Source organism: Gouania willdenowi, chromosome 16 (genome assembly GCF_900634775.1).
Source record: "Gouania willdenowi chromosome 16, fGouWil2.1, whole genome shotgun sequence".
NCBI classification, from domain to species: domain Eukaryota; kingdom Metazoa; phylum Chordata; class Actinopteri; order Blenniiformes; family Gobiesocidae; genus Gouania; species Gouania willdenowi.
In genome coordinates this window covers 11,663,531-11,691,387 of record NC_041059.1, presented here as the reverse complement: position 1 = coordinate 11,691,387, position 27,857 = coordinate 11,663,531, and the positions used below count along the sequence as shown (strand labels likewise).

The following is a 27,857-nucleotide window of genomic DNA, read 5'->3' as shown; positions in this document are numbered from 1 at the left end:
AATAGTTCCTCCTATCTCCTTTCCTATCCACTGTTCTTTAACCCGCGGAAGTGTTTAAATGGTGGCAATGATCTAATTTTAATTAAGATGAGGAAAGGAGACGCAGCCGTCGGGTTATTACGTCATCCACGGGGTTATAGAAAAGTGAATAGGAAAGGAGATAGGAAGGAAGTATTAGGGCACAGGCCCTGGTATAACATCCCCTACTGATGCAGTTCCCACAAGTCCCCACAAGGAGGCAAACTCGGAGCGCAGTTGCGACTAAACATGTTGTTTTTCTCAGGTACTTGGACGCTTCACTTCACAGTTGTAGTCGAGTGTTGTTGCTGTTAACGGACCACCTGTCAGCGCAGACATCAACTTCAGCCGCTTTGCTCCTAAAACGCCTCCAGTGACCAGAGGGGGGCCGAGCCGGAGGGGACGGACCGAAGGAGGGGACCTCTGAGCCGGTCGAGGAGCCTTAAAAGCCGTCTCCATGTCCGCCGCCGCCAGTCAGTAGAGAGTTAAGGGCACAACCGTGGCTGACGTTTCCGCCCACAAGAAAGATGGCGGCTCCCTTGTTGGAGAAACTGTCGGAGTCATTAGGTTCACCGGAGCCGGCGGTGCGGCTCATTTTGTCCATTTTAATCGGTGAGTTACGACTGTTCCACAAACTCCTGACAGTTCAGAGGCTGGAAGGAGAACACTGAGTATTTTTGGTCACGTTTGATGGTTGTGTGTTGGCGTGAAGGCTCAGACAAACTGTCACTATCAGGCTTATGAAGGCTTCCATGTGGCTCTGCTCTGCTCTGACACACATTTGATCAACATTCACACATTAGTGAGACATATCAAGTCCAACACAGTGTACTAGTCTCTATTTCAGTGATGTGTGATCACACCTGACACAACAGTTTAACTGTAGAACACATGAGGTAGAGATAAGTTTGACAGCTCGGACCACTATGTGGATCACTATCGCATCTGAAGTCCTAGTCTTATCACTTTGTGACATGAGGTTGTTAAACATGTTGCATTTTAAAAGAGTCGTGTATCAGTGTGTCTTCTTATTTCCATCAGCTATACTTATTTTAGGAAAGTGTGAGAAAACTGGAGGATAAATAAAGCCCACTCACACCTCCAGAGAAAGAGAAGTGAATGCACTCTCCCAGCTCAGCGTTTCTAACCATTATCCCAGTAAACACATGGGTTTAGTACTGGTTTTATAGCTTATTTTGTCGTGACTTTGCATGTTTTTCACTATTACTGAACCAAAATAAGCTTTAATTCTTTGACACAGAGGGTTGTTTCCTAAAACTTTCCTCTATTATTTTCTCTATTATTTACACATCATCTGCAACATATTAAACCAATATTTAGCAGATTACACATTAAATTGTTTAAAATTCTGCTTCCTTCTTTGCCTTTTTTTTTTTTTTATCACTTCACATAATTTGTAGGTTTATAAAATCATGCAGTGTGCAAAATTAGCAACACAAGTAATTATTCTTTAAATATTTACTTGATAAGATGGAAAAACAAGCAAATTAATTTTTTTTTTTTTTTTTTACTGGTGCAGTGATTTTACTAGAATGCCACAGCTTTGAATTTTAATAATGATCTCTATTATGTTCTCCTGAGTACCAGGAGCCCCTGAGTTTTATTTTGAAGAACCAGGTTAATTTTAAACCTGTTTTTAAAAATCAATATATAATATATAACAAATGGTTGGCCTTACTGACTCACTATCAGTCATCCACTCACCTTCTATACATGCTTATCAGTTTCAAGGTCTTCGAGCCAATCCCACTTACCAGAGTTAGACAGTCACAGAAAATGTTTACCTCGATGGTCAAGTTAGAAATTAAATGAACACATCGTCCTGTCCAGGCTGTACCTTTAGTTTTATGCCTAATGTGAGCAGTAACTAAGTAATCTTTATTTATAGAGCACTTTTCACAGGTAAAAACCACAAAGTGCTTTACACAAATTCCAGTATCATCCCGTCTAAAGAGAACATAGAAGAACAATAACAAATAACATGGGAGACAAAAACGGGAGAACCCCCTAACCCCAAGTGCTGAAAGAAGCAGGTATAGAAAATGGATGGATGAATACGAGACATGTTTTTAAAATGTTAAAGGCTACCAGAGTTATTGTAGAAAACTCATGGAAACCCCATAAAGCCACATTCTGTTTACTTTGAAAGGCAGTTTTTATGCTCTTTCTTTTAAGTTGCAAAACAGTATTTAGCTAAAATTACATTTATTTTCTCATAATCATAGGTCTGCTCGCTACTTTTTAAGTAAAATAACTATTAATAAAGATATTAGGGCTTTGATTTTTTTTTTTTTTTAATATTTACATAACATTTTAACCATTTTTTTCTTTATTTTTACATGTTTTTTAGAGAATGAGAATAGGTTGAGAATAGTGACCATGGCATTGTATGTTAGTCCAAACATAATGCATTACAAGGTATTTTACAAAAGAAAAAGTTGCAAAACCTGTACAAACAACAGGAAGTAAAATACAATGATAGACGTTCTCAGTACTGTTTTCACAATCCTTTTTTACCAAATGCTTTCTGTTTTTCTGCTGAGAAAGCATTTTAAAAAGAGTCGAGTTGTTAAAGTTTGGGTTAAGGAATGCAGGCTGTCAGTCAGTGGCCTTGGATTGCTGTCAGATGTGTGTGTGTGTGTGTGAGGGTGAACTTTGCTCTGACACACACACACACGTCTGTTCTTTGCTCTCGACATACTATGAAAGCAACAGGTTGAACGTTGTAACGCATGTCAGCCTCTGGTTGGTTAATACATGAAAACCTTCCTTCAGGCTGTTGTACGACGCTCCTCGCCCTCAGGTTGCCTCATGTGTTGCGTTACACTTCATTTATAGGAACTAATACAGCCAGCTTACATTATTTTATCCCACTGTAACGCTGCAAGACATTGGATAAAGATCATCCACTTTAGATAAACATCTGCAGCAGCTTTTAGACTTGATTTGTTGGAATGCAGAAGTGTTTAAAGGATAAGGAAGCGGAGGGGTGGGTGGGTCAATTAGTTGCATAGTGTAAGGGTCAATTCACACTTTATCAGGCATTACCTGGAAAACAGTTTTTTTCACGGAAACAACAGTTAAATTATTTTTGTTATTTAAGAATATTCATTAATTGTTTAAAATGGCAATGTACAATATAAATATTAATATTTTTAACTCAAAGTTTTACCCGAAAGACAATTCTGGGTTTGCTGATGCAAAATGCCACATAGGCACATTTAGTAACAAACAGCTGCACATTACAATATGAGACACTGGGTCTACGTCACATGCCATACATGGATGACAGTTGCAAAGTACAACAAACAGATTAGATAAGATGTACAAATGACATTCACATGGAAAAGACGATATCACCAAAATAAAACGGAAAAACCAAAGCATAGATAATACATAACAACATTAACTGAAATACACACAACATAGAAATAGAAAAATTAAGGTAAACTAATAATTGATCAAAATAAAACAACGTCTTTGCTAAATGTTTTGGTGTAAAATTATGCCATGAATTACATATCAAGATATAGCGCACAATATATAATAATTTTAAAAGGTGTGTATGAGGACGCACTCAACAATCCATCTAACTGTGCTTTCCATGCTGTTCTGGGAAGTGGTGAAAGCAGCGAGTCCTAAAACGAGTATTTTAATACAAAATAAGCTATAAAAAAGATATATCGTTTTAGGCAATATTGTAATTTTCTGTCATCAAAATAGGAATCTCGATATATCTTGAATTTTGATATATTGCCCAATCCTAGCATCCCTCAAATAAAACAGACTTCTTCCTAAAAGGTAGAAACACAGCATTTGTATCAGTACTCCAATAGTCAATGATATACAGTATGTGATCATTGTTCACTGTAATATTCTTGCTCCCTGCTGTTGTATATTATTTTTCAGCTGTGAACAATCCTTCTGGTCTCTTTAGCCTGTTGGCTTACTATAGCTTTGGCTAGTACATCCAGCTAAACCTGCCACATGCTGATTTTTTTTGCCATGCAGGAAAAACCACGTGCTTAGACATGTACTTTCTGTTTGTAGTGAGCAGGCTGCACATACTGTATCTCATGTCTAGAACAGACGAGTGCAATCCTCCATGCTGGCCCAGAGGCCGGTACTGGAGAGCCCCCGTTCTGCATGTTTTTTATGCTACCCTGGTCTAAAAATATACGAGACAAAACTATATCAGAGACTCTCAACTTGAACTGATCTTGGGTGGAAAAGTAACATCCATTAATGTAATGTAGATGCTACTTTTATACTTGTCTAGAAAGCTTAATTGAGGTCATGGGGAATGTTATTTTCATTGAATATTAATATGATCTGCCACAAGGTGAAATAATTAAGGAAGATTTGAGGAGCAAAAGTCTTTGGAGTTATTTTGTTTTGCCCCCTAATTTCCACAGATCAGTTACCAGCATGTTAGCAGTGATTTGAACAACAAGGTCAATGCAGTTGCTATTAAAAGTCTTATTATGTGTGTCTTTACCAGTTCTCCCTCTGTGGGTGCTTTCTCTCCTCCAGGGTACCCCTGTGCACTTGTGTACCGGCACATCCTGTTCCACAAGCCTGCAACTGTCATTCACCTGTTCCACACACTTTCTGGACTCGCTCTAGCAGCATTTAACTTTGGTAAGAGCAGAAAAAATGTACACATGGTGAAGGTAAAACTTGTGTTTGCAGTATTTTGGATTGTTTTCTGTTAATTGACTTTGATAAAGTCAAAGAAAAGATGCTTCATTACATGTATGTTGACATGACTTACCAAAATTCACTTAAAAAAACATGCCAAGTTTGTTTTAATATTTTTCTTTTGCAGTTTTAATTGACATATTAACTCTTTTTTGAAAAGGTTATTCCAACATTTATCATTGATTTCCTGTTTCTTTTATCAGTTGTGCTATAATAGTTATAACAATTTCTAGAGCACTTTGTTGGCTATTTATCAAAAGAGCTGAATGTGTAAGTCATTGTTCATTGAAGTAAATCTACAATTATTATCTTAAATCATTCAGAAATACATTTGTTTCCCAATAAAAAAGTAAATGAAAGAGAAAATATGTTCATAATAGTGGAGGAAAATACGGTATTTTCATGCTTTTTACTCCTAGACGTACAGTAACCGTTCAGGCCTTAACGACGTGTTCACTGATTACAAATATTAACGCTCAGGAAAATGCTAACTATGATAAGTAGGACCAGGATGAAGACAAAGCCTTACGGCAGTTGAGGGAATTTTGTGAATTACTATATTGATTACATCATACTGTCCCAAATCCAGAAACTAATGGTCCATGTAAACGTCCTGATTTCATGAGCAAATATTTCTTAACTTTATTTTACAATCAAACTGCTTGCCTCAATGTTTGTTTGCATTGTGCGGTGTTTTAGATTAAGGACAAATCTGATTGTTTTCCTCCCACATAAATACTGTACATATATAATATAAAGTTCAAATCATTGGCCAAAGAAAGTTATTCTGACTAAATAGTAGTAGTGGCTCAAACCTCGAGCATGTGCTCAGTAACTCATTCTGGTAAATATTCACAGACATTAACTACAGCACAAATGGTTGCTTCTGTTATGTAAACTGCTTTAAATGCCACCTGAAATAGAAGTTCATCTTTGTGGAAGCCGACGCTTGGATGAAAACCTTTGAACTCCAAACGTAAAATATAATATCTTACTCAATTGTCTTTCCCCTTAAAAAAAAAAAAAAACAGCTTCAGAAGCAAATACTTCATTTAGACAGTTTAAAATCATTAAAGTGTTTCACAACAGCTCTTACCTGTCTAAGTGTTTAACTATTTGGACATGATTTATTCTGCTTTTATTTAAATAATCGAAAAATAATTAGACACCTTGAATGGTTTTGTGTCAAAAACATTAAAAAAGAAGTGTTACCCGTTTCTGCCTTGCTCTATGTTAACATGAACCCAGCCTGTAGAGGCCTAACCCTTCCTCATGGAAACACGGTGCGCTAGATATAAACATAAACATTGATTTATCTTTCTTTCCTCTGTTCTGTCTTGCCAACACTTGGATATTACAGCAGGTCTGTTGCTTCATTTATTTTTGTTGCTGTGTAGTTTGTTAGGTGTCTTTATTTTGTCCTATCTCCAAATTCACAAATAATAATAATGATTTAGGAAAATGGGTCAGTTCTCATCTTTGTCTGCATCCCTTTCCTCAGGTCCTCAGATCTTCCACTCGGTACTATGCGTGGTCATTCAATTCCTGATGTTGAGGCTGATGGGGAGGACGGTAACGACCATCCTAAGCAGCTTCACCTTTCAAATGGTAACCACTCCATGTTTATTTTCCTTTGTGTGTTTTAAAGAGGTTTCAGACTCACATAATAGCATTAATCCCACTTTTTCCAGTCTCATTAGACAAGTGTGTCTAAGACCAGGATTGTGTTTAAATTACCTAGTCATTGTTGGGTGTCCTAAAGCTGGTTTTCACATAACTATTCAGAGGTTGGGGGTGGTTTACTTTATGGATAAATCAATATAGGAATTAAGGGTAAAACATTGTTTATACTTGCTGTTTCGTGCTCCAGCATCCTTTCTTTCTTTCCTGAGTAACAGAAGTAGCTTGATTTAATTTGATTTATTTATTGATTTTTTTGTTTAGAAAATGAACACAACAGCAGTGTATTTACCACAATGAGAATATAATAATTATAATAATAAAAAATAAAAGAAGGCAAAGAGACAACTATAAAAGCACTCAGAAGTGACTTATTAAACCACTGTGCTCTATTTTATTTAAATGGTGCCACATTTATTATTTTTAAGATTTGTCAGAAAAGCGTAAAGAGTAAAGTACGAATACCGAGCGGAACATACACACAATGCACTTCCCTACCACTACTACATTACCCATAAGCCACCACGCTTAAAGGAGCAGGCTCAGGCACAGCTCACATCCACCCATATTGTGATTTCCACGAGTTGTATTTTCTCATTTTTGGTAATCCAGAACATCATCAAAATGTAATCACCTGTTCCTTGTCCCATTATCAACACTTCCTGAAAATGTCTTCCAATTCTGTTCATAACTTTTCAAGTTATCTTGCTAACAGACAGACAGCTCTGTCTGTCTGTCAGACAGTGCTCTGCACTTCGCCTTTGGTGGAAGTAAAGAATGGTTACAAAATCCTGCACGTGAAGCCTGTACATGTTTGGAAAGGAGTAGGAGGAAGTATATACTTATATGATCTTACCTCTTGTAATATGTAGTACTATACTTTATTTATATACATTAATCTTCCTATAATATACACCTATTTATAAAAGGAGACTTAATTCATTGCTATATATCTACCTTTTTCTCTATAAAGCAGGGAATCTCTGTCTGTCTGTCTGTGTGTGTGTGTTCCTCAAATATCTCAGACTGATAAGGAAACTTTCAACATGGTCACTGCTTGGTTCAAGGGTGTGCAACGTTGGATTTGTTTGGACTACAATGATACCGTTAATAAATTATTACATAAATGCTTTGCATCTAAACTGACTGTTGTGGATAATGACACTAAACAAGTTCGGACCGAGTCTGTTCCGGTTTGAGGAGATCCGGATCCGCGAGGACAGTGTCCTTGCTAAAAGCCAAAATATATGAATACACAGTAGTTATCACTCTAGACATTTTACAACAAGCCTAAGTGTTCCTGACGTCCCACCTTCAAACACAACCTCATTTGTCCATCCATGAGAAAGATACTTAACCTCCCACTTTTCTATAGAAATACATACTTCCTACGGGGAACTGCACCAATCTATATATTTATACAATTCATGTATTCCACTATTTATTCATCTGTCCAAATATACATACACATACATAAGTATATAAACACCTATTTATATTTTCTTTCCTTTTAACAGTTATGCTTTGAGAAGATACATTTTATGTATTTATGTTTAAATTGCTTTAAATTCAGACATTTTTTTTATTTCCACTCACAAACTGTTCCACAACTTGGTACCGCTTACCGACACACAAAAACTTTTTTTCTTTTTTATTATGTGCGTGCAGTGACCAAAAGTTCATTTTGTCTCATAAGTTATAAGTCTCAGCTTCTCAATCTAAATAGTTTACTTTTCTTGATTTGAGTTTCTTTCTAACCTTACCTCATGTTGCATAAACTTGTAATAAACAGCAGTTTTGATTTGTCTGCAGGTTTACCTGCTTGCAGGGTACTACTACACAGCTACAGAGGAGTATGACATCAAGTGGACGATGCCACATTGTGTCCTCACACTGAAACTTATTGGTGAGTTCACTTTGACACAAATAACAGTTTTATTTGTTAGCGCATCATTTTTATATTAATGTTGTAATAAAATGGAAACCAGTTGTACTAGTGAACAGCCTCCACTTGTTTTAAGTTGCTCAGTGAGATTAAATATAGTTTTCTATTTACAGGTCTGGCTTTTGACTACTACGATGGTGGTAAAGAACCGGTGAGTTGGTCTGTTAGCTTTGTTGCCACACTTTTCTTTATTCTGGTATTGTTGCCAATCATGACAAATGCTGCACACATTTACAGCCTCGGTTTTACATTCACTATATTTATTAGAAAGCAGGACCAATTTGATTTAATTTTAGCAAAAAAAAACATTTGAATAGGGCCACATTTTAAAGAAGTTATGATAAAACAAACAAAGGTTGATAAGGTGGCAACACTTAAAAGGGAAATATTCACTGTTTCAGCTGCATTTTTTGTATTTTTTATTTCAAAACGTGCCCTTTAGGAGTACATTACAAAGCTTTTTATAAAATAAAGTCTTTTAAAAGTTGCAGCGATAGAACAAGAGAGAAAAATAGCGTCTACAGAAACATCAGCTCACTAACATTCTTCTAAACTCATCTGTTTACGACTTCATTCTCCCTGTGATTACAGTTCCACTGTCTCGTCTTAAAATTTCTTATGTCTTTAAATTTTAATGTATTTTGTAAACTCCATATACAGTGACCTTGAGTGCTAGAAAATTATTATTATTATTATAAAATACAAAGAAAGTGTCGTAATTTTTAGATGTTAGTAGGAAGTACACAAATTAACTATCATAACAAAGATATTGCCACAACAGCTTTTCCACTATTTATCCCAGGCAAAAGACCATGAGGCAGTGAAACCAGAACTGTGTTTTCTCTTTCATATTTTTTAGTCTTTTACAATCAGCTTTTATCAGTTCAAACTCATCAATGTCTCTTTATCAATAATGCTACCATTGTATATTTCTGGTCACACTTTTTAGACTGATGAATTTCTAATTAATGCTATGTGTTGTAGCATTTAGTGTTAGCTTATCCAAATTTCTTGTTTAAATGAATAGTTTGGCTGTTGTCTTATTTCTGTGTGAACTTTGGGTTAAATTTCAGTCCCAGTTAAATGAAGATCAAAAGAAAGGAGCTCTGCCCTCCGTCCCCTCGCTGCTGGAAGTGGGGGGCTTCTCCTACTTCTACGGGGGATTCCTGGTGGGTCCCCAGTTTACAATGCGCAGCTACCAGAAGCTTGTAGCAGGGGAGCTCACGGACTGTCCTGGACAGCCTCCTAACAGGTACCAAAGAGAAAGATAACACTTCTACATAGTTTAAATAATCAGTAACAGTACAGCAGGTGTATAATTTCCATTTCTCTCCAAGTGTTATTCCAGCGATGAAAAGATTTGGCCTGGGTCTCCTTTGCCTAGTGATATATACAATATTTAGCCCTTATTATCCAGATAGCTACTACCTAACGGACGAGTATGAGGTAAGAACAGGAATGTGGCTGCAAAGCATCTAAAGTCAAAACAAATCTTTTTTTTTCAATGTTTTAAAATCTAAATTTCTTTTCTTTCTGCAGGCTCAGCCGTTCTGGTATCGCTGTGTGTTTATCCTGCTGTGGGCTAAAGTCATTTTGTATAAATATGTCAGCTGTTGGGTTATAGCAGTAAGTGCATGCTCATCCTTTAATATATTTGAGAAAGCTTAACACTCGATATGTACAGAACAGCAAAGACAATAGAGCCTTGTTTCTCGTATGCCTTTGCACTCACTCATAAATGCTTAGTTTAATTAGAGGCTTATTTAGAATCAGTCTCTCCCAGTTTTTCTGGTTACCCTGTTTTAAAGTATGCTTTATGTTGCAGGAGGGTGTTTGCATATTAACTGGACTAGGATACAATGGTGTTGTTGATGGTAAGCACCAATGGGATGCCTGCGCCAACATGAAGGTGTGGCTCTTTGAAACAACACCCTTGTTCGGAGGAACCATTTTGTCTTTCAACATCAACACAAATGCCTGGGCTGCAAGGTGAGCTGCACCAAATGTGAAATCCATCCTAGTCAAAGCCCTGCTGTAAAAAGTTAAATATTTACACAGATGATAGCAGTGGTAGGAGAGGTGATTACACTCCAATCTATGATCCATATTTAGAAAGCTTTCACAAGGAACAGCCAAAGTTCACATTTGTCTGCTATTTAGTATATGATATTGTAAATATATACTTGTATATAATATTAATATTGATAATGTATTATACATTTTTGAGGAAAATTGCATTTTAATTGAAGTATTGAGAATATTTTGGATTTTTTTTTTTTTTTTTAATCTAAAGAGGTGAATATCAGCAACATTTTCATTACAGGCACATTTGGGATGTTGAAAATTATTAAATTTAAAGGTTTCTGTTGCTCACTTAATTTTCCATGTTAGCTGTGCTGTATTTATTTAGATTTAGACAAGGGCAATTCAGTTTTTACAATCCAACAGACCATGCATACATTCAAAACAGCAAACAAGACAACAATAAAAGTCAGTTCAATGACAGAGATGTCCATTCCACATCAGTTTCTATCCACCATGTAGTTCAGCATCTACAGGCTGAAAATAAAAAATAAATAAAAAATACAAATATATCAGTTCATATGACTGCTACCCAGGTTTAACAGCCTGATAGCAGAAGGAATAAAATACTTTGCATAACTGTTTATGAACCAGGATAGCAGCAGTGTGTTACGTTAGAGTTAATAGCTCCACCCCTTGTGTTAAGTTACAGTTAATAGCTCCGCCCCTTGTGTTATGTTACAGTTAATAGCTCCGCCCCTTGTGTTACGTTACAGTTATTAGCTCCGCTCCTTGTGTTACGTTACAGTTATTAGCTCCGCCCCTTGTGTTACGTTACAGTTATTAGCTCCGCCCCTTGTGTTACGTTACAGTTATTAGCTCCGCCCCTTGTGTTTTGTTATAGTTAATAGCTCCGCCCCTTGTGTTACGTTACAATTAATAGCTCCGCCCCTTGTGTTACGTTACAATTAATAGCTCCGCCCCCTGTGTTACGTTACAATTAATTGCTCCGTCCCCTGTGTTGCGTTACAATTAATAGCTCGGCCCCTTGTGTTACGTTACAATTAATAGCTCCGCCCCTTGTGTTTTGTTACAGTTAATAGCTCCGCCCCTTGTGTTACGTTACAATTAATAGCTCCGCCCCTTGTGTTACGTTACAGTTATTAGCTCCGCCCCTTGTGTTACGTTAGAATTAATAGCTCCGCCCCTTGTGTTACGTTACAATTAATAGCTCCGCCCCTTGTGTTTTGTTACAGTTATTAGCTCCGCCCCTTGTGTTTTGTTACAGTTATTAGCTCCGCCCCTTGTGTTACGTTACAGTTATTAGCTCCGCCCCTTGTGTTACGTTACAGTTATTAGCTCCGCCCCTTGTGTTACGTTACAGTTATTAGCTCCGCCCCTTGTGTTGCGTTACAATTAATAGCTCCGCCCCTTGTGTTACGTTACAGTTATTAGCTCCGCCCCCTTGTGTTACGTTACAATTAATAGCTCCGCCCCTTGTGTTACGTTTCAGTTATTAGCTCCGCCCCCTTGTGTTACGTTACAATTAATAGCTCCGCCCCTTGTGTTACGTTACAATTAATAGCTCCGCCCCTTGTGTTACGTTTCAGTTATTAGCTCCGCCCCTTGTGTTACGTTACAATTAATAGCTCCGCCCCTTGTGTTACGTTACAATTAATAGCTCCGCCCCTTGTGTTACGTTTCAGTTATTAGCTCCGCCCCTTGTGTTACGTTACAGTTATTAGCTCCGCCCCCTTGTGTTGCGTTACAATTAATAGCTCCGCCCCTTGTGTTACGTTACAGTTAATAGCTCCGCCCCTTGTGTTACGTTACAGTTATTAGCTCCGCCCCTTGTGTTACGTTACAGTTATTTGCTCCGCCCCTTGTGTTGCGTTACAATTAATTGCTCCGCCCCTTGTGTTACGTTACAGTTATTAGCTCCGCCCCTTGTGTTACGTTTCAGTTATTAGCTCCGCCCCCTTGTGTTACGTTACAATTAATAGCTCCGCCCCTTGTGTTACGTTTCAGTTATTAGCTCCGCCCCTTGTGTTACGTTACAATTAATAGCTCCGCCCCTTGTGTTACGTTACAATTAATAGCTCCGCCCCTTGTGTTACGTTTCAGTTATTAGCTCCGCCCCTTGTGTTACGTTACAGTTATTAGCTCCGCCCCCTTGTGTTACGTTACAATTAATAGCTCCGCCCCTTGTGTTACGTTACAGTTAATAGCTCCGCCCCTTGTGTTACGTTACAGTTATTAGCTCCGCCCCTTGTGTTACGTTACAGTTATTTGCTCCGCCCCTTGTGTTGCGTTACAATTAATTGCTCCGCCCCTTGTGTTACGTTACAGTTATTAGCTCCGCCCCTTGTGTTACGTTTCAGTTATTAGCTCCGCCCCCTTGTGTTACGTTACAATTAATAGCTCCGCCCCCTTGTGTTACGTTACAATTAATAGCTCCGCCCCTTGTGTTACGTTACAGTTAATAGCTCCGCCCCTTGTGTTACGCTACAGTTATTAGCTCCGCCCCTTGTGTTACGTTACAGTTAATAGCTCCGCCCCTTGTGTTACGTTACAGTTATTAGCTCCGCCCCTTGTGTTACGTTACAATTAATAGCTCCGCCCCTTGTGTTACGTTACAGTTATTAGCTCCGCCCCTTGTGTTACGTTACAGTTATTAGCTCCGCCCCCTTGTGTTACGTTACAATTAATAGCTCCGCCCCTTGTGTTACGTTACAATTAATAGCTCCGCCCCTTGTGTTACGTTACAGTTATTAGCTCCGCCCCTTGTGTTACGTTACAGTTATTTGCTCCGCCCCTTGTGTTACGTTACAGTTATTTGCTCCGCCCCTTGTGTTACGTTACAATTAATAGCTCCGCCCCCTGTGTTGCGTTACAATTAATAGCTCCGCCCCTTGTGTTACGTTACAGTTAATAGCTCCGCCCCTTGTGTTACGTTACAGTTATTAGCTCCGCCCCTTGTGTTACGTTACAGTTATTAGCTCCGCCCCTTGTGTTACGTTACAGTTATTTGCTCCGCCCCTTGTGTTACGTTACAATTAATTGCTCCGCCCCCTGTGTTGCGTTACAATTAATAGCTCCACCCCTTGTGTTACGTTACAGTTATTAGCTCCGCCCCTTGTGTTACGTTTCAGTTATTAGCTCCGCCCCCTTGTGTTACGTTACAATTAATAGCTCCGCCCCTTGTGTTACGTTACAATTAATAGCTCCGCCCCTTGTGTTACGTTACAGTTAATAGCTCCGCCCCTTGTGTTACGTTACAATTAATAGCTCCGCCCCTTGTGTTACGTTACAGTTAATAGCTCCGCCCCTTGTGTTACGTTACAGTTATTAGCTCCGCCCCTTGTGTTACGTTACAGTTATTTGCTCCGCCCCTTGTGTTACGTTACAGTTATTTGCTCCGCCCCTTGTGTTACGTTACAATAATTGCTCCGCCCCCTGTGTTGCGGTACAATTAATCGCTCCGCCCCCTGTGTTGCGTTACAGTTAATAGCTCCGCCCCTTGTGTTACGTTACAGTTAATAGCTCCGCCCCTTGTGTTACGTTACAGTTATTAGCTCCGCCCCTTGTGTTGCGTTACAGTTATTAGCTCCGCCCCTTGTGTTGCGTTACAGTTAATAGCTCCGCCCCTTGTGTTGCGTTACAGTTAATAGCTCCGCCCCTTGTGTTACGTTACAGTTATTAGCTCCGCCCCTTGTGTTACGTTACAGTTAATAGCTCCGCCCCTTGTGTTACGTTACAATTAATAGCTCCGCCCCTTGTGTTACGTTACAGTTAATAGCTCCGCCCCTTGTGTTACGTTACAATTAATAGCTCCGCCCCTTGTGTTACGTTACAATTAATTGCTCCGCCCCCTGTGTTGCGTTACAGTTAATAGCTCCGCCCCTTGTGTTACGTTACAGTTATTAGCTCCGCCCCTTGTGTTACGTTACAGTTATTAGCTCCGCCCCCTGTGTTTCGTTACAATTAATTGCTCCGCCCCCTTGTGTTGAGTTACAATTAATAGCTCCACCCCTTGTGTTACGTTACAGTTATTAGCTCCGCCCCTTGTGTTACGTTACAGTTATTAGCTGGTCACTGACAGGCACGTGGCCCCTTCCCTCGTAGTGGGCCACTATGAGAGCAAGAGGCCCTTCGCCTGCTCATGGCGTGCGGGCCTAATTATTGCATTTGAAATTGGTAAAACATTAAGTCAGTCCTTTCTTGGAAAATATCCTTTCTTTCCAAAAACTTTTGTTAAAACATCTTAAACTATTTTAGAGGCAAAGGTATTCCACATTTGAAGGCTTGCGTACAAATATTGTGAATGCTGAATAACAATTTATTTTAAGCTATTTCTTTTATTACGGGTACCATACTTGGTCTCATTGAATGTGCATTAAACTTTTAAAAGCTGCTGCGCCCTTTGAGAAAACCTGCCTTATCTGCTCTTCATAGCTGCAGCAGCTAAAATGGAGACTGTAGAGAAAGAAATAGAAATAGGGAAAGTCCTATATATTATGATATGCCATTAGGTAGAAATGTGCACATGAGCTGTATTACAGGAACATTTATTGTAGATCAGCTCCAAGTGCTTTCTGGCTTTTGGTAAACGCGGTGACACTTAAACGCCCTCATTGTTTAACCTACAAAGGAATGTTTATTTATAGTAGCATGTGTGCTACTTTTGAGCTACAACTCACCACACATTTAACAATAGATGGTATCAGCTGGTCTGAATCAGTTAACAATATATTGATTTTTTTTACTTACATGAAAGAATGAAATGCATTGATTTTATGTACAATGTTATTTAATACATATAAATATTCTTTTTGTCAGTCTTATCGAGTATGCACTTTATGTCATCTGTTGTCTCTTTACAGCATTTTGTCCCACTTTTCCTGGGTTTTTATAGTGCTTTATAAATAAAGTTGGATTGGATAATCAGAATCCAACACATCTGGGACATTGTGCATTAAATATTCAGATACTGACATGGACATATTAGAGATATAGGGCTAATTAGCATAGCTTTTAATTATATGCTGGTTGCTTGAATAACCCGGTCGAGGATTGGACACATTTGTAAAACAAGGCCAATGAACTAAAATATTACACCTGAAAATCCACATGAAACAAGTGTGGCTGTTTCTTCCCTCTCTGGGTTTTAAGTTAAGCTACTCTTTCTACAGATCTTCAAACAACCCCCACCTAAAAGTGCAATACACACAATATGGTAATATTACTGCTTGTGTTCAATGTCTTCTTTTGTTAAAACTTTTAAATATAATAAAGATCCCCGTTTGTCAAAGAAAATCCAACGTGAGCCACATTTGAATAAATTCAGAAGAATTATGAAGCTGCTAAAGGCAGGGGTGTCAAAACAATTTTAGTTCAAGGGTCGAAGACGGAACAGTATAATCAAAAATGGGCCACAGCTTTTATGCTGTAAAACAAGTAATTTCAACATTATTGTGTTGTAGTTTAGGCTTCTACGTATACATAAAATACAAAATATGTAAATAAACTGACAATATCAAAGCAAAATGTCATAGATATGTCCCAAAAGAATCTTCACTTTAAATGTTCTAGATTTTGTGACCAATGTCTATTTAGTTGTAACAATTTGTGAAAAATTCAACAATTTTGTAAGAATTTTGAGTTTTTTCAAGTGTTTATAATTAAAAATCACTGCAATCATGCGATATAAGCACTGGAGAAACTGTCAGCCACTGTCATTTTTACTTTTTCCTGTTGGCCAAATTGGATGGTCTAAAGGGCCAGAATTGGCTCCCGGGCCTTGAGTTTGACATGTGAGGTAATGAGTGTCGATCCTTTTTGTCATTTACTCTGATCACTCTTAAAGATATAGAGACTGACAGGTGAAGTAAATAACACTAAGTATCTGTTCATCATGGTGCCTGTTGGTGGTGAGGGTAAATATAACTTCAGGCTGACAGTATGTTCTTCGAGCTGATGTGTTGGAAACATGAGAAATAGTCTACCATGTGATCTTTCATTACGGATAATATTAGTTTACTTTGCAGTTCTGATGATTTGATGACCCTGCTAACATTATCCCAAGCCCCCCATTTATCCATTCTTTGAGTCGTGGATTATTTCTGCTGCTAAACCCAAGCTTGAGTACTTGGTCAAATGCTAATCACCTTTTTCTCTAAAGTGATTAATATAAAAGGTAAAAAGATTCCAAACGTTGCACACGTGAGGTGGAACAATGTTATGATAATGCTGATTTCTGCATTAATTGTCAGATGAGGCCTAAGCGCCCAATATTGTCTTCATCAGATATTGGCAATTATCTGGATCATTGATCCGGATCATGGTATTATGATCACACTTTAAAGGCTTGGAAGAAATTAATTAACCATTAATAATGATACAGTAGGTCCAAATGTACAAGTACTCATTTAAAAAACATTTTTTTTTGCGCCATCTGAAACTGATCCAGATGAAACTATTTGCGGTAATTGAGAAACCAACTCGACATAACAGAGTCAAATTTACAAAGTTTGGTCAATTATTATGAACCGAGATATAAATGTTTTAATTTTCGTCAATGACGAGAGAGGGAATTTTGATTTTTTTTTAAACTGATTCAGTATATAAAGATTTGAATCCCCTCCAAAATGTAACAGAATATTGGTGTAAGGTCTTTCTTAGGCTTAAAAAATAGCTAAAATCCTTTTACTTCTGATGTAATCCTCCAAAAAGACAAACAAACAGATAAAACAGGTGAAAATATTAAGATAAAAATGTCTGCCATCTCTACACCTGAACTCTTACTTAGATCTATGGCAGTGCCAGCAACACTTCAGCTTTTTAAGGGGCCAGTGTCATAGAATCAAGTTTGTCCCAGTAATAGCCTTTATCTCAATTACACAGTAGTTCGTCTCACTTTCTCATTTTGCGGTAGGTTATTAAAAAGTGTATTAATGCCAAAGCTCTGTGTATATTCAAATGTGAATTGTGTTTCGCTAGTTAAAGGGAATCTACGTTTGTTTTCTTTCTCCTTGTTTTTAAAGGCACATATTCAAGCGGCTGAAGTTCGTAGGAAATAAGACTTTATCTCATGTGGCCACGCTGTTGTTCCTGACAATTTGGCACGGCCTTCACTCTGGATACTTCTTGTGCTTCTCAATGGAGTTCTTCATCATCACAGTGGAGCGACAGGTGGATGGATGATTAGTTTTTAAAAGCTTGTGTTCGACCTCATTTGTCAGAAAGCTTTCCTTCTGCTTTGTTTTTTTAATCATTCTCCACAATGTTAGTAGAAGTCTAATTGTCAAAATGAGCCCGTAATTAACCGGCAGATAATATTTGTATATGCTTAATTGAACGTATGTTTTTCTGTGTGTTTGACAGGCCCTGGCTCTAGTCAAGGACAGTCCTTTGCTGACGAAGGTATCCAACAGCGCGCTTTATCCTCTCATCTATATCATCCAGCAGTTCGTTCACTGGCTGTTTATGGGCTACCCTCTGGTGCCATTCTGTCTCTTCACATACGATAAATGGCTCAAGGTAACACACACAAAAACATCAGTTATATCATGTAATACTGTAGTGATGGTTGTCATTAGCAATGCTAGTAGGGATGCACCGAAATGAAAATTTGAGGCCGAAGCCGCATAAAATATAAATGCTTGGGCGAATACCGAATACGGTCGTTAATTTTTTCACTATTGTTTTAAATAGTGAATGAATAGCATAGAATACATTTTTAGACATGTTTTTTTTTAAAGAAAGTAAATGTTGATTGAATATCCTGACATTTTTTAACAATTTCAGTAGGCTTTGCTTTTCATAAAAAGCACAACAAAGTTTTTCATTTATATTAGCCCAAATAAAACAATACATGCGTTCCAAAAAAAAAAATAAAGTCCATTAAAGGGGAGGTATAATGAAAAAAATCACTTTATAATGGTGTTGCTACATCCCTTTAGCCTCATTCAGAGGGCCACAGTTTAAAAACTTTTGTTTCCTCCCTCCCTTCTTATTCCACATTTTGTAAAAAGTCAGCTCCAAACAGGACAGATGGATTTTGCCCACGTTGGCAGGTGACATCACCTAACACAGAATGTAAGCTCCTCCCTCTACAACTGTCTAACAGCTAAAACAACCCTGCTGTTTAGTATAGAATATATATTATACTTTATTGCCATATATGTAAACACAAACTCCATTACTGGATGCCCAAACTGCACTACTTTTTCTGCTGCCGATCATGTTTGGAGTCACTGCTTGGAGCCACTAACCCATTGTTTATACACATCAGCTGTTAGCACTCCATGCTAATGCTACACCAGTCTATGCAGCGAGACCCGGTGTAGTGTAAGGAGGAAAAAATGGGGATGTTTACAGATTAATGGCTCACAGCGCTAACAATGGACTCGTTTGTGGAATTGGACGGTTTCCAACTTTTATGCGGTGACGCAGAGCGGTAAGCGGAAAAGAAAAAGTCTGGCTGTGTTTGTGTGCGGAAAGGAGGAGCTGCTGCTGCTGGTTCTGCAGCAACACACACAGACTTTTCCGACTCAAAATCGCTGCACGTTGTTTGATTGCTTCATTACGTCACACGCTATTATTCGGCTTTGCTTTTAACTCACTAAACCGAAGGCTGAACGTTGCCTTTATTGCAATATTAATATATTCGGTGTCTGGAAATTTTTGGATCCCTAAATGCTAGTGTTGGTAAAATATAATTATGGGGTTTATAATGAAGCCAGTGATGGTAATAGTAATTTTGTGATGGAGTAAAATAGTCAAAAAGACACTAAGTGTACTGTCAAATTCTATCTTTTTATTCACTTTCTAGAATAATTAATAAAAGCTTTAAATGAAGGTGTTTATTCCTTTTAACACTTTCACAGCATTAGGCACTTTTAGCTTTGCAGAAAAACTTTTCCAACATTCCAATGTATCCGGCTTGGTTTTGCATGTAGAGGTTTTTTGTTTTAGTAGCAGAGGTTGCTGGAGTTTGTTAGCTGTACTGGTAAACATTCTAATATATACTGTAGGCGGTGTAAGTGCTTTTGGACTTTGCTTATTTTCTGCAGTATAAGTCGCAGTTTTTTTACATTCAAAAGTTAGAATCCGACTTATACAGCGATGAGACTAATTTGTCAATTTTGAAATGTAAATCCTGGTTGTTATTATCATGCCTCCTACTAAGAGACATAGAGCTTCACTTTGTAGTTCAGTGTAGTTCATATATCAGAATAAGGTGTTTACTATATCTCGTCTGTTCATAGCGTACAAAGAAATAAATGGCGTCTGTAGTCAAAATATCTAAAGAAATAACAAGGTGGGGGCACATATGCAGTAAATAGAATACTAGGTTTTAAATGTGAAATATTTTTGTATTTATTTATATATTTTGAGCAATTTAATGCAAACAGAAAAGCGTTCATAGTATGTACTGTATACGTACATTTTTACATTGGTAGCCTACATGGCTGATATACATGTAGATAAACATAAATACACTGCTCGAAAGGGAGTGGAATGAAGTAGTATTTATTATCTCCCACCCCCATTTTTCATTCAGTTTTCAAAACTTCTTTTCCTGACATTTTCATCATTACGGTACACACATCAGTTAAAATTATACACATATTTAATGCTGATAGACATGAATACTTCCACAAAATCTTTGATGACAATAAACAATGTCAGATCTTATCGCTCTTCCTCAGCTCTACACTTTGAGAACATATAACATTTATAATAATTTCACATTGTGTTGAAAGACTTTCTGGTCCCTATAAATGATGGGTGTTTGCTTTTTTAGGGGTAACAGGAGCGAGAGTACCGGTGACGTCTGTGTGTGTTGTGAAGGGAGAGCACTAGTAGTGGTTCATGAGGTTCTTAAACAGTGACTTCATTGTATTGGAGGAATATGCACTGTGTATTCTTCCCATCCCCATCTGTTTGGGTGCTTCCTCCACTCCAACACTGTGGGAGTTTCTCCCGATTCGCTATAAGGGGACAGATAAAGGTCTCTCTTCTATGGTTCATATGCTGACAAAGTCAACAGAATATCTTGCCTCTAAATAATAACAGATGTGAAACAAACAACTTTTTTTTATATAGGTACTTTATTATCTCAAAATGGAGAAATTCATTAACCTTCCCTGGGGAACAGTTGTTCGGGGTTAAGGGACTTGCTCAACATCCCACAGTGATGGCCCAGGTGAGGCTTGAACCGGGAACCCTCTGATTAGAAGGCCAGCGTCCTTAACCACAAGGCCATTTGATTTTCCTCAAAAATGTATATTTCCTGAAAAATGACCCAAACTCTGGTTAGTCTGAAAACTACAGTCACATGGATTAAAAACTACTGTTTAGTGGATGTTTTTATTTCATCTAAAAATCCTACTTTTTAAAATGTTGACCCATAACAGTATTGTTGAACTTCTGTCTTTAAAAACGGATATTTAGATGTTTAGATATACTCTGCTTTGATGATATGCCATTATCAAGGTTTACTGCAGGTCTTGTAAGGAGTCATGCATTTTACCGTACTTGGCTTTGTAAAAGCAAATAAACATCTAAATCATGCGAGACAGCTGCCCTTCAGGACCAGATTTGGACAACCCTGCCCTTGAGCGTTCACTTTAAAGCATGTGACAGCTATTCACGTTTCCTCTGTTTACGTCGATCACTGGTTCCTCCTCTTTACTGTGTCATAGCGCCCCCTGCTTCAAAGGCAATGAAAAAGTAATGTCAACACAGTGACTTGTGGAGAGCAGACTGAGGTTTCCTAATCAGTAATTTGTTATTTCTGTGTGTGCAGGTGTATTCTTCCGTCTACTTCTGCGGTCACGTGTTTTTCCTCGCTACCTATTTAATCATTCCATACCTCCGTAAGGCGCTCGTACCCAAGAAAGAGCGGAGTGAGAAGAAACAGGATTAAAATGTGGCGCATAGACTCGTCACGGTATGAAACATAATAAGAATATAATATAATAATGTTTGCTTTGCTTTCATGTGATTTTCACTATGATTGTGTATCTGTGATCTCTTTCAGGTCCGTCTAAGGCCGAATATCCACTGAAGGGAACTGTGACTTTTAAGTAGCAGAATGGAAAATATTTTATGGCCTTTAGGAATAAATATATATGTTGATGTAAAAAATAATAAATTCCTATATATTTTTGTTTTTTGAAAATGGGAAGGGTGTTTTTATATTAAAAAAAAAACAAAAAACATTTGGACACATGTTTACAGGTAATAACCATTGTGCCACAGGGGATGATTGTGAGCCAGTCAGCGCAATTTCCTGTTTGTATATTGTGCTGTTTTTATTTTATTTTTTTCGTTTTGCTCACAAAGACAAAGACTTAAAGGCCCATGCCGTCAAGACAGACTTGCACTCATCTTGTCTCGGGTTAAGAGTCTTCATTTGGCTCCAGTGTTTCGTGTTCAGTTTGGTTTGTGTCCCACGTTGGGCTGAAGGTTAAAGCACAGCGTTCACGTCTGTGGCATCTCTGTCTGCTGAAGGAGACGGATAATTAAATGATATTCAGGTTTTTTTCTTTCTCCTTTTTGTCTTTTAATGGCTGCCAGTGGTTATACAAGCACTGTATATCACACACTGTACACAAGGACCCAGCCTGGGAATTGCCTTGTGATATTGAATGTTTTCATTGTACAGTTGCTCTGGTTCTAATCGGATTTGTGATGAGAAAAAAAATAAAAATTATACTTGACTTTGTAGAGTTTTAGGAGCTTTTATGAAAAAGAAGATTTTGTAGCTTTGGATATAAAATTTTCTCTGTTTTTATCAATCTTGTTGCTCCTGAATGATGTTTGTGGGCTGCACAGTTCTTAACCCTGTCTTTGCTTAAAAAAATGAATATAATAATAATACGGCACAAATGAAGTAAAGAGGCATAAAATCAAATCAAATTATTATTTTTTCCTTTTATTGTATTGGGAGTTTGAACCAAAATGTCTTTATTCACATAACAGTGGCAGGTTTTACACCTTCCCATCGCACCTTTTGTTGACCTGTACCCGCAAGAATGCAATCACGTGGAGAACATGCAACCTCCACACACAACAGCTCCTGGATGTTTCAGATGATGCCACATGAAGTACAATTTTAAAACAATATCTGTGGCCACCAGTCAACCTTTCTTTATGTAAAAACTTGTGAATACAGGGTGAAATTTTAAAGTGTCTTCTTTGAATTTATGCATTTTCTGCATCTTTGTTTAAATTTGCTGACTCAAATTATTATTATTATTTTTTTTTTTAAAATTGATTCAAAACTACACACTCTAAAGCATATGCGTCAAACTCATGGCCTGGAGACCAAATCCGGCCCTTTGGAGCATCCAATTTGGGCCGCAGGGGAAAGTAAGATGCAGGGGCTCACAGTTTGGGACTGATATCTGTCACTTATTGCTTGGATATTGTCGGTTTCTTACATATTGTGTTTTTTTTGTATACGAAGACCTGCAAACTATGGCACAATAATGTTTAAAGTACCTGTTTTCCTGCATGGTATCTGTGGCCCACTTGAGATCAAACTGGTCCGTATTTGGACCCTGAACTAAAATGAGTTTGACACCCCTGCTCTAAAGACAAAACTCAGTGTAGCAACATCCCAGATTTGTATTTTTTATTTTAATGGTGATGTCAACACAACATGGTGATGATAAATTCATGTGAACAGCTATTTCTCTTTTTTTGCCTTGCAAATGTACATGGAGGGAAACCGTGGGAGTGATGGGATATTAGGTGACTTTCAAATACAGTTTTGTAACGTTCATTAAAAATGATGCATTTCAAGCATGTGTGGTTTAATGTGTCACTGGGCTAAAAAAAAAAATGTTAATAAGAAATATGACGTCATTTTGTAGTGTGTAGGCCTGATTTTGAAGATTAGTTTTAATCAAAGAGGGAAAGAGGAGGTGTGAACGCAATCAAGCAGGCCGGATGACGAGGATGAAGATGATTGTGCGTGTGTGTGTGCGTGTGAGTCACTGATTTCAGTGTGCGCTCAGCAGTAAAAAAGAGCCAGAGCAGCAGTCTGGTCCTGAGGTGGGGGAGGACGCAGTGTGGGCGGGTTCAGATGAGGGAGGGAGGGAGAGAGGGAGGCCAGCAGCGTAGCATCACCACAGGATTTGTCCTCCTCCTCTTCCTCCTCCTCTTCCTCCTTGGTACAACCCTAAAAAAAAAAAAAAAAAAAAAAACAAGGACATCCATCTCTCCATTCCAGCCGTCATTTCTGGAGCGCATCCATCCACCCTCCGGTCCTTCCCTTCACCCGGAGGTGTGTGTGTGTGTGTGTGTGTGTGAGTGTGTGTTTTATTCGGCTGGAGCTTGTGTTTTGGATTGCCGAGCAGAGCCCAGTGGCTGGGGCGTGAGAGGCGGATGCTGCGGGCGTAGATTCCGGGTACCAACAGGAGCATCACCGCACGTCCACGGTAATGTCCCAGTGCTGGGGTTTGGTCATCTGATGGAAACATTTATGTTAATGTGTATAGAAATGTGTGTGTGTGTTAACTGTTTGATCAATGACGCATAGCATGTTCCCATGGACGTGTGTGTGCGCGTGTGTGTGAGAACAACCTGTGAGCAGCTGTGTGTGTGTGTGTGTGTGTGTGTGTGTGTGTGTGTGTGTGTGTGTGTGTGTGTGTGTGTGTGTGTGTGTGTGTGTGTGTGTGTGTGTGTGTGCGTGTGTGTGTGTGTGTGTGTGCGCGTGTGTGCGTGTGTGTGTGTGCGTGTGTGTGTGTGTGTGTGTGTGTGTGTGTGTGTACACTTCCTCTGATCTTTCTCTAACATGCAGTGTTTGCTCATCATCAGCCACTGCAGCAGCTTTGTTAAGCCAATGAGAGCTGAAAACCTTCCCAAAGGAGCCATTTATTGTCAGCTATGGCTGTACTGGAGCTGCTTATTATTATTTTTTTTATTATTCTGACCTGAAAACATTTGATCATTATCACACGCACCATACTACAGCAACATGCAAAGCCACCAGTCACTCACTCTCTCTCACACACACACACACACACACACACACACACAGGTCACAAGACATTATCAGCTCTCCTGCAGGCTTAGTTGAAGCATTATTGGTTCATTCCTCGGTTCATATATGTGACATGTATGATGTTTAACCTTCCTTCTCTGACAGGCATGTGAGACCCTCTGTGTGCCATCTGATAGGCCTGATATGCTTCTGTTTCCTCCACTGCTGCTCAGTTATTGATGCATGTACTCTCCCCCCCTACCCCACCCTATACCCCCACCCCTGGACTTTTCCTCCCTCAGATGGACAGAATGAATTTTCTCTCCTTCCTCCTGCTTTGCTTGACTTCGGTTGCCACTGGCAACAAAGGTCAGTTGCTCTTCCTGGTGATTCTTCATTGTGAAGTGATACGATTTGTACCACTGCTATGCTACGGGAGCATAAACTTCAACAGTTTGTCTTACGACTTTGTTGTATAGGACTGGGCGATATGGAGCAAAAAAATCATATCTCGATATTTTTTCTCAAAATGGCGATACACGATATAAATCTCAATCATTTTAATTGAAATAAAAGCTGACCAGAAAGACAATTCAGGGTTACATTTGCTGATGAAAAATGCCACACAGGCTATAATAACATCACGGTGATTAAAGATTGGTAAAAAACAAAACTTGTGTGTGTATCACAAACTAAGGCAACTAAACAACAGCAAAAAAAAACCCCACAAAATTACTATGAACAAACACTAATAACAGAAAAATACACAAAAGAACAACACAAATACTTAATGGGACAACAAAATACAAAAAAGCAGAACAAATGCACAATGGGACAACAAAAAACACAAAACAACAAAAATGTACAAATAAACAAAAATAATGAAAAATACACAAAAGGAGAAAAAAATGCACAATGGGAAAACAACATGTCGTAATACCTGTTAGAGCTGGGCAATATATTGAGATTCAAGACATATTGAGTTTTCTATTTTGGTGATATGGAAAATTACAATATCGCCTATATCAATAGATGTACATATATATATATATTTTTATAGCTTGTTTTTTTTTTTTTTTTTAAATACTTGTTTTAGGAGTTGCTGCTTTTTCCACTTCTCAGAACAACATGAAAAGCACAGTTTGATGAATTATTGAGTGCAGTCTAACCCTTCCCTTAAACAAGCCACACTACAGAACTCACTCACACGTGCTGTCCCTTTTAGGAGAAAAAGCCAAAAGTGGCACATTTTGTGCAAATGTCTGTTAATAAATGTGCCTGTGTGGCATTTTGCATCAGCAAAATTAACCCTGAAATATCTTTCTGGTCTGACTTCATTTGAATTAAAATTATCGCCATTTTAGGAAGAAATATCAAGATATGAGTTTTGGTACATATCGCCCAGCACTAATACCTGCTCCCATTTCTCACTCATTAACAGTGAATTTAAAGACTCCATGTTTGCTGTTTGTGACCCATAGCGTCATTATGATCCCACACTGCCCATGGTGTGAATGATGAGATGATAAATCTGGTTCAGCATCCACCACAGATTTCACGTTCCTCATTTCAATTCAGCATCATTGTTGTACCAATTTGCTGTCATGCATGTGGGTGGAGAAGCAAGTTGTGCACATGCGGCAGTTGAAAGTCTGACCAAATAGGAGAGGAAAGACGAGGAGGTTGAAGGAGATGGAGTGTCAGAGGACGAGAGACAGAGGGAGGCCAGACAGGAGAGGACGTGCCGAGAAGAGGCAGGCGACAGAGCAAAGGAAGTGGCGGATATTTCAGTATGTGTGTGAGAGAGAGAGAGAGAGAGAGAATGCATGCCAAAGGACACAGAGAGAGAGAGAGAGAGATGCCTTTCAATCTGTAATCCTGAATGTAATCCACCAGCCTGATGCTCAGATTAATGCTATATGGACGAAAAGGGGGGAGATACACACACATACCAGTGCAGTGGAGGAGGAGATCTGCTCTGCATTAATACATGATCATCTTTCATTAGGCCTGTGCTGTGTGAGTGCAGAGTTTACATGTTCTCTCTGAGTGTGGGTGTTACCAAGGCAGCATGTTCTCTCACACAATCCAAGAACATGCATTAAGTTATAGGCTCTTTGCACCTATAGCTCAAAACTGTGTGTGCGTGTGTGTGTGTGTGTGTGTGTGTGTGTGTGTGTGTGTGTGTGTGTGTGTGTGTGTGTGTGTGTGCGTGTGTGTGTGTGTGTGTGTGTGTGTGTGTGTGTGTGTGCGTGTGCACTTTGTGATTTGATTTGATTACAATTATAGGGACTGTGATTATGAGTCGATGCATGTAGAATAACTTTTTCGCAGCGTTTCTTTGTTTCTCACCGTGACCACTGATAAATTGCTGTTTTTAAAAGCACAACAATTGCATTCAGACAGGAGACAAATTTATCTTTTTACCTTTTCAGCCAAAGTAGCAGCATCCTTGCTTTGTAACATATACAATAAACCAAAAGGGCTCTTCCATAATGACATGTTATATACTGTTTATTTTCAACTAAATAGGCAACTCAAGTATACTATGGTAATTTTAGGATATATGTTAATCCATTAAAATATCCTTCCACAGTATTTTTTTGTAAGTTACCATTACGTAATTGATTTTATTGGCAATGCATGCATGTTTGCATCGATTATCGATGTCTAAATGACGTCGTGTGAATGACGATGCATCGATTATTTCTCCCAAAAAAAAAGACAAACCCTCAAAGTGCTGCTCATTGGCGCACTGCTTAGTATTGATGCCTCATACCGCACCAAATCGTGGGTTCGTGTCTCACTGCAGAGGCCTCTGTATAAGTTCTCCTTTTCTCTCAGCCCTGTGATAGCCAGGCATCCCATCCACAGACGTTGTGTGCCCATTGTCAGCTGGGATTGAAACCAGCAACCCCTTCAACCACGTACAGAATAAGAAGGTGAAGAAAATGAAATGAAAGGAAGTACAACAACTACTAACTGATTAATCTGACATCACTAATTCATTATGTAACCCTGTCAATCATGTCATTGTATATGAGAGCATCTCTTTGGCCATTTATGTTAAAAAAAATTGATCACTATGTAGAAAAATGGCACACAAACAGTCAGTTAGCAAAATACAAATCTGTATGTTATTTTAAAATGTAAAAGTTGTGAATGAGGTTGTCCTGATACAACCTTTTCACTTCCGATACGATACTTATATTGTAGCCTTGCGTATCGTCCAATACTGATACCGATATCGACACGTATCATACATGCTTTCATTGTTTATTTGGTCGTGTGGAATGTTAGAAAAGTCAAACAGAGAACAATAATCTGCACAAGTAGGTATGAGAAAAACAGACCCATTTATTATTAACCAATGGGTTACATCTATTTAAACCTTAAACATAAGAATATTATACAATTAAGTCAATTTAATGAGAATACCCTGACAAAATACCCAAATAAATAAATAAAAAT

At 38.4% G+C, this 27,857-nt stretch overlaps 2 protein-coding genes across 3 annotated transcripts in view; both read left to right on the top strand.

Annotated features, from left to right (window-relative positions):
* Positions 1-200: 200 nt before the first annotated feature.
* Positions 201-23,203, top strand: lpcat3 (lysophosphatidylcholine acyltransferase 3). Its single transcript, XM_028471331.1, has 13 exons — positions 201-630; positions 4,573-4,680; positions 6,242-6,348; positions 8,233-8,326; positions 8,479-8,516; positions 9,439-9,617; positions 9,703-9,811; positions 9,905-9,991; positions 10,191-10,354; positions 17,431-17,578; positions 17,771-17,926; positions 21,201-21,344; positions 21,435-23,203. Exons 1-12 carry the CDS (start codon positions 546-548, stop codon positions 21,318-21,320), a joined length of 1,395 nt encoding a protein of 464 aa, XP_028327132.1. The 5' UTR covers positions 201-545; the 3' UTR covers positions 21,321-21,344; positions 21,435-23,203.
* A 283-nt stretch (positions 23,204-23,486) lies between these two features.
* Positions 23,487-27,857, top strand: part of clstn3 (calsyntenin 3) — a 37,107-nt gene continuing 32,736 nt past the window's right edge. The window contains exons 1-2 of one of the 2 annotated variants that reach the window (XM_028470480.1): positions 23,487-23,841; positions 24,689-24,755. In XM_028470480.1, the coding sequence (XP_028326281.1) occupies positions 24,689-24,755 (67 nt within the window). In that variant the 5' untranslated portion in view covers positions 23,487-23,841. The remainder of the gene's footprint in view (positions 23,842-24,688; positions 24,756-27,857) is intronic. The other variant, XM_028470481.1, reaches the window with a different exon arrangement.